At 34.9% G+C, this 13,406-nt stretch overlaps 1 protein-coding gene across 1 annotated transcript; it reads left to right on the forward strand.

The window, feature by feature from the left end:
* Positions 1-4,166, forward strand: LOC113296719 (ethylene-responsive transcription factor-like protein At4g13040). Its single transcript, XM_026545043.1, has 7 exons — positions 1-254; positions 1,297-1,355; positions 1,623-1,738; positions 1,885-1,966; positions 2,617-2,797; positions 3,389-3,510; positions 3,756-4,166. Exons 2-7 carry the CDS (start codon positions 1,313-1,315, stop codon positions 3,836-3,838), a joined length of 627 nt encoding a protein of 208 aa, XP_026400828.1. The 5' UTR covers positions 1-254; positions 1,297-1,312; the 3' UTR covers positions 3,839-4,166.
* The last annotated feature ends 9,240 nt before the right edge of the window (positions 4,167-13,406 follow it).

Here is a 13,406-nt window from a genome sequence, read left to right on the forward strand (position 1 = left end):
GTCTCACATTCACCACCCTCTCAAATCCCTTTCCAAAATTATAAGAAGAAAAGAAATAAAGATGGTAGCTTAATAATATTCAACCACCTTCTTCTTCTTCTTCCTCCTCACAACCCCTTTCATCACCTTTTCAACATCTCAGACTCTTTAAAAGCTCTTGCTTGTTATCCCCTTTAATAGACCTGCATACATATATCCCTTCTCCTTCTCCTTCTCCTGCTGCTGCTGCTGCTGGTGGTGGTGGTTCATCTCAGGTATGAAATCAGTATATATGCCCCTCTTCTTCAATTATCAATGGGTTGTGCTTCTTTTCTTGATCAGTCAAATGGGTTTATTTTTTCTTATTCTGGGGTTTTCTAATCTGTTTTTTAATGCTCAGTTGTTCTTGTTGTGTGTACTACTTGCTTAGTTGCTTTCATAGGTTGACAAGTACATAATCTACAGATTACAATTTTTATTTTATTTTCTATGTGGTGTTCATTTTGTGATGAAATTTTCTTTCATTTGAGATTATTTGTTAGTGGGGTTGGTTCTGACATACATTCTGAAATCTACAGGCGAAAAATATTATTTGTTCAGTACTACATTCTGAGATTATTTGTTCATTTTTCTTGTGTACCGGCAGGTTCTAGTTTTGGACTTTAAAGTTCTCAGTCTTATTAGTTATCAGTGGTTTAAGATCCTGTAGTACTGTATTGCATTTTCATTAGCAATTTAATTTTGGGTAGCTGATTCTATTCATTATGAATTTAGCGAAAATTGAATGTGTTAAAGTATCAAACTGTGTTCATTGATATTAAACATTCACTAGCTGAAGATCAGAAAGCCTTTGTAAGCTAGCCCATAGGTTGGGGTGGGAGTAATCAAAATGCTTACAGTCATACTAAATGAGGGTTACTTCGAATTGTACTTCTTTATAGTAGTCATGAAGTGCTAGGTGTTTATGAGGTGCCAAGCTACCGGTATGAAACCATTATGTTGGTGCATAATGTCGAAAATCTAGAATGTCTCTTTTTATGTTCTAAATTTTGCTGAATCTTCTCTGTTATTTTGATCGACTGGGACAGTGCTATAAGAGTTTTTCTTTGTAATTCAGCTGTTGAGTAAGTCCTGATCTTTGATTTAACTTTACATGTCAATTTACCCTTTTCTTCTTGTGGTGATGGTGGGTTTCGAAATACACCACTGCGGCTTTAGCATCTTTCACACATATCTTAGTTATAGACTGCACGAAATTTCCCTTATTCACTATGCATAAAGAGTCATCAACTGAACCTTGTGCGCTGTTATTATTAGGGAGGTTGTCTCAACCATGGTGAGCATTCGGAGGCGAAAAAACTTGCGGATTTCTTCTGGTATATTAAACTCAGCATTAGTAAATATGTATATTTATGGAAAATCCTTTATGAATTCTTACACCTAATAGGAGGCTCAAAATAGACCTGCTAATAAGGAATCCTCCTACATTAAATTCTGTTTAGCTCTTTGTTTGCAGCCTTTTCAACTTCTTCATTGTAATTCTTATCAATACAACTAGTGTCTTTCCTAGTTATGAATAAGTGAATTGTTTGTGGATAATGCTTAAGTAAGACAGTATTCACAAACTTTATTGGGTCTTGCAGGTGTAGATTATCCCTCTATTCAATTTCCTAAGTGTAATGAGAATGGAAATATTTCCAAAACTTCTATTAAGAGAACCATTTCAGTCACTTCACTTGACGATATCCCATCAAAGAAGGTACAATTCTTGTTTTTGTAATCATGAGATACATCTAATGTTAATTTATGCGAGGCATAAGCATTTTCTTGACTTCATGATCTGTGCAAAAGATTGACTGATTGCTCATCTAACACTTATATTGGTAAGGATATATCTTCTTCCAGAATAACATGGAGCTAAGTCTTGGATCTGCAAATGTATTTGGTTCTAGCTCATCAAAGGATGAGCCTGATCAACAACTTCCAGGTGAGCCTCTCATTGTGCAATTTATCGATCTTGTGACAAGTACATGATTAGCTATATTGATACTAAAGCTGTTAGATTCAGTTTCAATTAGTACCTCTTTCGGGGTTCTATGTTATTTATGTTCCTGTAGCCTTTACTTTTTATATTGAGCAACTTAGTTCTTGCACAATTTTCTGATCAACAAATTTTCATGAATGAAATGATATATGGTAGTTATATGCTCCAGAGGGAGTTTAGAATTCTGTTGTATCATACATTTCCTAGGTTCGCATGGAAGAGCCTTTGGAATTATACTTCAGGATGGTTGATGTGGGAGCCTGGGAGGGAAAATATCATGGGTACATTTGATGACCATTTAGTCATTTGCTGAGCGAATGTAGTGGTTTGTTGCATAGAGAAGCTTAGCAATCTTATCCATGACTCATGTGTATAAGATGTTTGTTGTTGATGTTCAATGTAATTGCTTTCGTGTCATTTCAACTGACCCTAGGTTGTTCGTGTTATGGTTGTCAGCGTTGTACCATTTATGACTCTCCTACATGTTTTTAGCATAACCAAAAAGAAGTTTTGCAGACACCATTGTATAATCCTACTACGACTATTTCAATATTCTATAATCTTTCCACTAACAAAACATTATTAATTTTTAGTTCAAGGTATCAAACGTAGAAAGCTGCACCGGCGGAAAAACTTCTCAGAACATGGGACATACTTACTGAGAGGCGTGTATTACAAGAATATGAAATGGCAAGCAGCAATCAAGGTGGACAAGAAACAAATCCACTTGGGCACTCTTGCTACGCAGGAGGATGCAGCCCATTTGTATGACAGGTATTTAATTCTTGTTCCCCATTGATTCAAACTAGTAGTAATGTTGCGGTACCGCCATCACATCATGTATAATATGGTTCATTTGATTTTCATCAATTCATTCTAAGATTCTTTGTAATTTGATTTTTTTTTTTTATTTTTTTGTTCATTATAATATGGCCTACATTCTTAACGGCCAGCATTTCTGAATTATTAACCTGTGATCCAAGAATGCAAAATGTTAGCTTAGTGTGCTTCTCGTTTCCTGCTTGGTAGGCTCTTCAATGTAGTGTTAGTTACTGATTGCTGAAAGAGTAATTTGGATTCTTACTATTGAAAATGCAGGAGAGAAATGCATATGTAGTTCAAATTCGAAACTTTTCGATTGTTAACCCTGTAACGAGATTGTAATCTCACTGAATCCTACGAGCCAAAATATAAGTTCTGAAAACATTCTAGAAAAGTTCATGTTTTGGGCCGTTACTGCAGCTGTTTTGTAGTTGAACACTACTAGAACTCTAGGAGAAATGTTTTAGTGGCTTGATAAAATTTTAAGAATTGTGTAATTGGCTAAAATCCTAATTTAATTATATTCATGTTTGACCTGTGAAGGGCGGCCTTTATGTGTGGTAGAGCACCTAACTTTGATCTGCCAGAGGAGGAGAAACAAGAACTCAGGCGCTACACTTGGACTGAGTTCTTGACCATGACTCGCAGTACAATCTCATGCAAAAGTAATTTTCTAACTCTCTTTTACTATATTTTTGTTTTGCATCAACGACTGAAGGGTGAGAATTAAAGGAATTAATAAGCTTTTTGTACATGGCAAGCTTGGTTTCCTTGATTTATTAATCCAATAGTTTCGCTTTGTTGCCACGAAATTAGACTCAATCAGTTCTACCTCAAAGTTTGGTTTCCTGTGAGCTATGTTTGTTAGTTTAAATTGATGGGACTAAGTGGATTTATTCTGGATTTTCAGAAGTCAAGAGGGAGTTAAATGCGGAAGAGTTACAAAAGAAACCTTGGTTAGCTTTTTTACCGAGTAGCAATGGTGAAAATTGAGTTGATGGTCTCTCAGCTCTGGAAGACGCAAATGTACAGACGCCAGTTTCATAGTTATTTTATTGAACAAGGCAGCACAACCCGACTTTATAGTCGGGTATTTGTTTTATTTAAACCTTATTCTTATGCCTTTTTCTCATTATTTGCACTAATTCACGTTGGTCTTGAATTTGGTTATGAGATCCATGTTCCTGAAAAATGCCTCGTGACCAATTATAAGTCCATAACAAAATTAGTTAGAAAGTTATGAGAAAGTAGGTCTTATTTTTTATGTACACAAAAAATTGTGGAATAATTTTATTATGTCATTAAGCAGTTCTTGAGTCAGTTTATCACATTATTTCAGAAGTCTGGAGCAAAGGTTTTTTTTCGCTTCAGTGCTTACAATACTTAAAGATCATCAGTTTCAAAGACTATTTTACCATTTTTGCCTTGTTACCCATTTTGTTGCTTCTAGAATAGCTAAAGACTCAGCTTTATTCATATGTTATGAACAACCCCCACTTTGGGGTTTGGATACTATCAAGAAGCAGGCTTCAGTCCCTGAAGAAGTCAGATAACTTTTTTACATTGAAAATTTATTCTGAAGTTGTGTTGTAGAACTAACATCTCACATTTTGATTTAATTAAATCAAAAGACCACTTCACACGCGATGTAACAAAAATCAACTGAAACAAGTCTTTTAGTACTCTCCGTCCTGAAAAATCTCACCCGTCATAAAATAATGTATCACTTTCACTAATGTGTGGAATCAACTGTCATTCTTCTTCGACACGATCAGAATTCCACTTCCATATTTATCAGTTAATAGTAAAAATGTTGCAACAGGTACAACTATCCAAGTTGATTCTGGGATCATCCATGTCTTCAGCTCTGAAGAGGCAGAAGCACTGACGCTACTTGAAGCAACAAGGTGGGGGCAAGCATGGATTGTCAGAACTTTTGGATTGAAGGAGATTGCTAAGGCGTAATTGATTTTACACAGGGTCAGGCAAACACAATTCGATGGAGAAACCAGACAATAATCTCCGAAGCTATAAGGGTTGTGAAGTCGTGTGAGCTTTTTTTGGGTTTTATCTTTAATCATAGAAGTAGTAATAAGGTAGCAGATGCTTTAACAAAGCAGGCAAGGAGTCAAGATTCTCAAAAATAACAATGGAGACAAATGTCAACTTTTATTATATCTGCTTTAGATTATGATGCTAGGTTTTACTTTCAAGTGATATGTATTTACAATCCGAGGATAACACCTTGTTGGAAGATTCTTATATCTCAGCTTGTACCGCTGAGAAAGCGCAACCAACATGGTAAATAGCATTTTATAATCTTTTGGTGTGTGCTTCAATATATTAACTTTTAAAACAAAAAAAAAATGGACAAAAGAAGCAGTATAAACCCTCATTGGCAAATACGGTGAGATGCTACACAAGGAAATTCTCTCCAAAATGAAAACACGAGAGAAAAAAATCAAACTATATTTAGTTTGAGGGCAATCATTTTGGTAATATCATGTATACGTGTCGGATCATCAGTTCCTCTTTTGACATAAATTTCTTTAATCTATGATCTTCTTGTTAAATAAGTTTTTAGAATTGAGCATTTACTAGAGTTTTGACATAAATTTGGCTGAACTTTGATACAGAAAAGCAGATAACTTGTGGAGAAGCACATACGGTTGATTTTTTACCTTCTATACATTATGTACTTACAAGAAATCAAAGTTAACTAGACCCATTAAATCCTAAAGATCTAAACACAACAACTTTGTATATCAGATAATTATATTTCAAACCATTAATTATTTTCCTGATCTTGCATGGCGCATTAGTATTAATTTTTGTAGTGTTTGCAATAGGTCTTCTCCAACCAAATCTTCTGTCATTGTGTTTTTTTCTAAAGACACCCCCACCTGCTTTCAAAAACTTGGATCCAAAATCTCTGCGAATTTTTTTTTAGGAGTCCAAATTAAGTTATGAGAATCTCTTCAAGAATTGATGTAACAAAGTCAATGGAAACAAGAAAATCTCAACCGTGAAAAAGTAATGCATCACTTTCTTTCGTGTGTAAAATCAACTGACACCATCATCATTCTTTATTCTTTGACACAATCAGAATTCCATTTCCATACTTATCATTTGATAGTAAAAATGATTCCTCCAACTCCAAGAAGAAAGAAATGGACAGAAAAAGTTAAAACGAAACCCTAATTAACAAATACGGTGAGATGTTACACAATGTAGATCTCTCCAAAACGAAAGCACGAGAGAAAAAAAATTCATGTATACATCATCGGTCTCCTCTTTTGACATAATTTTCTCTAATACCTAATCTTCTTGTTAAATAAGTTTTTAGAATTGAGCATTTATCATAGTACACCGTGGTAGCTACAGGTAGATAGCTCAATTCGGATGACCTTTGATATATCTTAAATATAGAAATCTAAACTCACATAAATAGCAGATAACTCGTGGAGAAACAAAAATGATTGACTTTTTCTTTTTTATACAATACTTACTTATAGATTATCAAGTTAACATAGATCCATTAAACCCCAAGGATTTAAACAGAACAACTCCGTATAAAATAAGTATATTTGAAACCTTCAGTTATTTTCATGATCTTGCATGTACCATCAATGTTAATTTTTGTAGTATTTGCAATAGGTTTTCTCCAATCAAATCTTTTGTCGTTGTGGTTTTTTCCAAGAACACTCTGTTATGCTATGTTCTAAAAAAATGGATTAAAAAATACTTGTGAATAATATTGGGGTCTCAAAATTGAGATTTGTGGTTTTTCTGCCACAAATATACATGGTGGTTGTATCCTTTTAAATGGACCTCCTTCGCCACAATTAATAGGGGGACTCTTAGTAAACTTACTTTAAAAAAAATGGATAGTTTTACACGAAACATACTATATGTAGATACTGAAATTTAGGGAATTTGAAGATCAAGATAAGGTATTTTGTTGCAAATGATCCTCTTACTTAATTTTTTGACTTGGTATTTAACTTAATTTTCTAACTACTGGTTAATAACATCTCGGGTTCAATATCTTAGTTTCCAAATAATAAATTTGTTGACATGTCTCAGCTATCCGATAATTGAATGTTATCATGTACAATATCATCCCCAATCTATTTTACTTTAAGTAAAACAAGATATTGTGAACTTCAGTTTCTATTGGTAGGTTATACATTAGAACTTAAAACATATTTTTATCTAATGAATAACATAAGAAAAAGAATCCCCGTATATTTATGAATCACGGATTTCATGGATGACATGGCGTATATAAAAACGAACAAACAATGATGATCATGGTGTTCCGAAAATTTGGGTAGTTAATCACTCCAAAGATGATAAACATGAAAAAATGTATTTATTTTGTGAAAAATATGTATTTATATTTTAAGTTTATTAATTCAACCGATCAAACTTTTATTCCTGAAAACATTCTAGAGCACTTCATGTTTTGGGCCTTTACTGCAGTTGTTTTGTAGTTCAAAGGTACTAGAACTTTAGGAGAAATGTTTTAGTGGCTTGATAAAATTTCAAGAATTATGCAATTGGCTAAAATCCTAATTAAATTATATTCATGTTTGACCTATGAAGGGCGAACTTTATGTGTGGTAGAGCACCTAACTTTGATCTGCCAGAGGAGGAGAAACAAGAACTAAGGCACCACACTTGGACCGATTTCTTGACCATGACTCGCAGTACAATCGCATGCAAAAGTAGTTTGTCAACTCTAATTTACTAAATTTTCGTTTTACATCAACAACTGAAGGGTGAGAATTGAAGGAATCAATCAGCTTTTTGTAAATGGCAAGTTTAATGTCTTTGAAACTCATCTCAGGTTAACTGCAGTGCGTCCAGTCATACTGGCGCTCTACAGAGAAACTCTGCAGAGTTTCAATCCTTAAATATGCTGCATGGCAAAAACTTGCTGATTTCTTGGTCCAATAGCTTCGCTTTCTTTCCCCAAAATTGGACTTCATCAGTGATACCTTAGAAGTTTGATTTCCTTGAGCTACAACTGTTAGTTTCAACTGATGGGACTAATTTAGTTCTGGATTTTCAGAAGTCAAAAGGGAACTGAATGCGGAAGAGTTACAAAAGTGGCCTTAGTTAGCTTTTTTACCGAGTAGGAATGGTGAAAATTGAGTTGATGGTTTCTCAGCTCTGGAAGACGTAAATGTACAGACACCAGTTTCATAGTTATTGTCCTTTTACCAAACAACGGCACATCCCGACTTTCTAATCGGGTATTCGTTATATTTAAACCTAATTATTATGCCTTCTTTTTCATTATTTGAACTAATTCATGTTGGTCTTGAATTTGGTTATGAGGTCCTTGTTCCTGAAAAATGCCTCATGACCAATTATAAGTCCATAACAAAATTTGTTAGAAAATTTTGAGAAAGTATGTCTTATTTTTTTATGTACAATAAGGGCCCCTATTAGAGCAAAATTGTGGAATACTTTTCATTATGTAATTGAGCAGTTCTTGAGCTCATTTTATCACATTGCTTCGGAAGTCAGAAGCAAAGGTTTTTTTTTTCGCTTCAGCGATTACAATACTTAAAGATCATCAGTTTCAAAGACTATTTTGCCATTACCTTGTTGCCCATTCTGCCGCTTCTATAATAACTTAAGACTCAACTTGATTCATATGTTATCAACAACTTCAACTTTGGTGTTTAGATAGTAGAAGCAGACTTTAATCCTATCTTCACAAAAAGTTCACTTTTTTTACATTGAAAAGTCATTTTGAAGTTGTGTGGCAACACTAACATCTCAAACTTTGACTTAAATAATCAAAAGACCACTTCTCCTGAAAGACAAAGATATAACAAAAGTCAACTAAAACAAGTCTTCCACTTTTCCAAGTCCGGGAAATCTCAAACGTCAAAAAATAATGCATCACTTTCGGTCGTGTGTAAAATCAACTAATATTCTTCTTCGACACGATCAGAATCCCACTTCCATATTTATCAGGAGATGGTAAAAATGATTTCTCTAACTCCAAGAATGAATGAACCCTCATTGACAAATACGGTGAGATTCTACACGATGGAACTCTCTCCAAAATGAAAACCAAAGAGAAAAAATTCATATCATATTGAGATTTTAGTTTGAGGGCGATCTTTTTGGTAATATCATATATACATGTTGAATCATCAGTTTCCTCTTTTTTCATAAATTTTTTTAATCTGTAATCTTCTTGTTGAATAAGTTTTTAGAATAAAGTATTTAACAGAAGTACAACATGGTAGTTGTTGGTAGATAACTCAATCTGGCTGAATTTTGACATATATATCCTGATCACAGAAATCCAAACCCGCAGTAATAACAGATAGCTCGTGGACAAGCACAAATGGTTGATTTCTTTTTCTTCCTTTTATACTGTACGTATTATAGATAATCAAAGTTAACATATATCCATCAAAATCCAAGGATGTAAACACTACCACTTTGTTCATCAAATAATTATATTTCAAACCTTCGATTATTTTCCTGATCTTGCGTGAAACATCATTATAAATTTTAGTAATGTTTGCAATAGATTTTTTCCGATCAAATATTCTGTCAATGTGGCTTTTCCAAAGAGCACTTCTATCTGCCATGTTCCAAAAACTTGGATCCAAAATCCCTCCGAATATTATTGGAGACTCAAAATTAGTTTTTGGGGTTTTTCTTAGGACTCGATGTAACAAAAGTCAATTGAAACAACTCTCCTACTACTCCAAGTCCCAAAAAAAATCTCAATAGTCAAAAAGTAATGAATCACTTTCACTTCTGTGTAAATCAACTGACATCATCATCTTTTTTCTTCTTCGATGCAGTCAAAATTCAACTTCCATATTTATCAGTAGATAGTAAAAATAATTCCTCTAACTCCAAGAAGAAAGAGATGGAGCCAAAAAATAGAACGAACGCTAATTGAACAAAATACAACGAGATTTTACACAATAGAACTCTCTCCAAAATGAAAACACGAGAGAAAAAATTTAGACCATATTGAGATTTTAGTTTGAGGAAAATCTTTTTGGCAATATCGTGTATACATGTTGGACCATCAGTTTCTTCTTTTTTCATAAATTTCTCTTATCCCTGATCTTCTTGTTGATTAAGTTTTTAAAATTCAGCATGTAGTACAACAATAACTCAGTTTGGCTGAACTTTGATATATATTGAATGCAGAAATCCAAATCCACGCAAATAGCACATAACTTATGGAGAAGCATAAGTTGATTTTTTTACTTTTATACAATGTGTACTTATGGATAATCAAAGTTAACATATTTTCATTAAACCCAAGAATCTAGACACAAAAACTTCATATATCAATCAATTATATTTCAAACCTTCAATTATTTCCCCGATCTTTCATGAAGCACCATTATGAATTTTTGTAGTGTTTGCAATAGGTTGTTCTCCAATCAAATCTTCTGTCATTGTGGTTTTCCCAAAAATACTCCCGTCTGCTATGTTCGAAAAACTTGGACCCAAAAATCCCTACGAATAATATTAGGGACTCAAAATTAAGTTTTGGGGCTCTTCCTAAGACTCGATATAACAAAAGTCAATTGAAACAAGTCTTGTACTACTCTTCTTAGTTCTCAACCGTCAAAAAATAATGTATCACTTTCACCCTTCGAACACAATTAGATATCCTCTTTCATATATTTATCACTAGTTCAGTACATTGTAAAAATGATTCCTCCAACTCTATCATGAAAGAAACGGACATAAGAAGTAGAAAGAACCCTAATTGACAATTACAGTGAGACGGTACAAAATGAAACTCTCTCCAAAATGAATGTAGAGATTTTAGTTTGAGGGCAATCTTTTTAGAAATATTATGTATACATGTTGGATTATCAATTCTTTTTCCATAAAGTTCTCTAATCTCGATCTTCTCGTTGAATAAGGTTTTAAAATTGAGCATTTACTAGAAGAACACCATGGTAGCCATCGATAGATAACTCAATGTGGATGAACTTTAATATATCTTGAATGTAATTTAAATTCAAAGAAACAGCAGATAACTCGTGAAAAAGCACAAATGGTTGATTTTTTTTCCTTTTATACAATAGATATTTATGGATAATATTTTCCTGATCTTGCATGAAACTTCATTATTATTTTTTGTAGTGTTTGCAATAGGTTGTCGCCAATCAAATCTTTCATCATCGTGGTTTTTTCCAAGAACACTCCCATCTTAAATGTTCTAAAATTCCAGGCAAATAATATTGGAGACTCAAAAATAAGTTTTGGGGTTCTTCTTAAAATCCAGTGTAAGAAAAGTCAATTGAAACAAGTCTTTACTGCTCCAAATCTAGAAAAATCTCAATCATCAAAAAAATAATAAATCACTTTCACTCGTGTGTAAAATCAACTAACATCATAATCATCAGTCTGTTTTATAACATGTCGTATTTAAATCATTAAAATATTGTTTTGCTACAAATAAGCGGTAGTGACTCTAGTTGAGGCCAATACATTTCTATAACCTGTCGTATTCAAATGGTCAAATAATTTAGTTATCAAATTTATTGCTTCTTTTTGTTTTATTTTTTTTTGAAAGGAATTGCTTCCTTCCGTTGAACTCTATGTTTCTCACTCGATCGTAGCTTGTATTAAGATTTTCTTTACATAGGGTCATGTTATCTTATGCCCCCATGATAGGTGCAATATTTGCACTAGTTAGGTACTTAAATGCTTTGCTTTCTGGGTAGTTTTTGTATCATTATGCTTTGATTTTGTTTGCTTTTGAGTTCCTTAGGTGTTTGAGGCTATCTTAACCAAAAGGAAGCGGAACTAGCTCAAATCCAAAGTTTATTCGCATCAACTTGAAGAGGACGAAAAGACGAAGGCAATGGCGAAAGAATGGAGTCATACCGACGTCGTATGAAGAATCTGGAAGCGGTTGAAGCAAGTAAAAGTTGCCGCAAAACTGAGACAGCACAGAATTGTTAAAGGCGGACGCCACTTCTACTAGGAGGAAGCCACGTTTACAAAGGAATTGAGAGATTACTAGGGGGAAGCCTACTGTTCTAGCAAGCATTGCTATGGGGAGTCACTAAGATTTGCTAAAGGAAGACAGGCAGCTCGTTAAGGGGGCACCTCCTCCTTTATAACAGAACTAGGTCGAATGAGTTTATACATGGAAGGAAACCAAAGCTTTACTGCCGGCAACGATGGGTCCAAGGTGTTGCTGTGTGAACACGACTGTGAGAGTTTGCTGCTACCATTACCGAGGCAGTTTAGCTCGAGTTTGGAGTTTGGCAGTGATAACGGGTTTGGCTGTAAGGAGCTCGAGTTGTTTGTCGAGATAAGAGGATTAAGATGGGTTTTGAAGAGAAGATTAAGATGGGTTTTGAAGGATTGACAAGAATCAGGAATTGGGTTATTCTCAAACTCGAGCCAAGAGGATTTGGGTTCATTGCAGCTGAGAAAAGACAGGGAAGAATAAGAGCTTGTTGCCATTTAAACAGACAATGAATGAAAGAGATAATGTGTGATTTAGAGTTCTGAATGGTTTGGATTGATTGGGTGTGTATGAAATTTGAATTATGCGCAAGGAAGGAGAAATAATTTGACATCGGAATCAACAACAAGTTCATCTATGAAGCAACAGAAAAATGTACACAATGTGTTTGCTCAAAGGCCTGCCAAAATCAGGCTTGTCGAGTCTTGAGCTCGAAGGACAGGGAAGTGATGCTGTTGAGGAGCATGTGATGGAGAGAATCAAGACAAGCTCGATCTGGTGATTGGAAGTGATAGAGATCGAGAACGGATCTTGGCAGAGATGGAGGTGCTGCTGGTAGTCGATGGCAGTAACGGAATGGTTCATTGAAGCTGAGAAAGAAGAAGTCGAGTAGGTTGCTGTCAATATCAGAGAATGGAGGAAGCTGTGGAGGGTATTACGTTGGTGTTTCTGTCATCGACGATGGTTGGAGGTTGACTGCAGCCATATGGATCTCAAGATAAGTCGAACGGTAGAGAGTATAATGAGTTCAAATTGAGTTTACGGGACTGCATGGCAGTGATGGTTGGCTGACGTACGTGATGGAGTAACGAGCTATACACGGAATGATGGCAGGTTCAGGAAGTTTTGTGTTCGAAGTCGAAAGGGAGGAGAGTTTGCTGCAGTATATGATGGCTATGAATGGCTGAGGTGATGAGACTGAACGACAGCGATGAAGGACAGGAGCTCATGCATATGGAGAGCTCGTGATGGTGATTATCATGGGAGTGCTGATTACTCGGTGACTAATGAGTTGAGCTGGATGGAGGTTGATTCTCGACGATGAAGGAAGTTGTCCTTGATAAGCAGAGATGGCCGTCGCCCGTCAGTGATGTAAATGATCCTGGCAGTAACAATGGAGATTACTGGCAGTAATGATGGTAATCGAGAAAAGAGTTGTAATGTCGATGCTGGTGGTTGATAAGAAGAGTGATAAATGTTTTGCTGCCATGGAGAAGAAAGAGTTGGAGCTGCTGACTGTCTCAGTGGAGCACGAGAGAGAGATATACAGAGGACTTGGGAATCCGAGTT

The sequence above is a fragment of the Papaver somniferum genome, chromosome 7, assembly GCF_003573695.1.
Source record: "Papaver somniferum cultivar HN1 chromosome 7, ASM357369v1, whole genome shotgun sequence".
Classification (NCBI taxonomy): Eukaryota; Viridiplantae; Streptophyta; class Magnoliopsida; order Ranunculales; family Papaveraceae; genus Papaver; species Papaver somniferum.

Excerpts from the sequence above, each read along its gene's own strand:
- LOC113296719 (XM_026545043.1), top strand. The coding sequence starts at position 1,313 with ATGGTGAGCATTCGGAGGCGAAAAAACTTGCGGATTTCTTCTG. Across the intron at positions 1,356-1,622 it reads AAACTTGCGGATTTCTTCTG|GTGTAGATTATCCCTCTATT; the intron begins GTATATTAAACT and ends TGGGTCTTGCAG. Across the intron at positions 3,511-3,755 it reads CAGTACAATCTCATGCAAAA|AAGTCAAGAGGGAGTTAAAT; the intron begins GTAATTTTCTAA and ends CTGGATTTTCAG.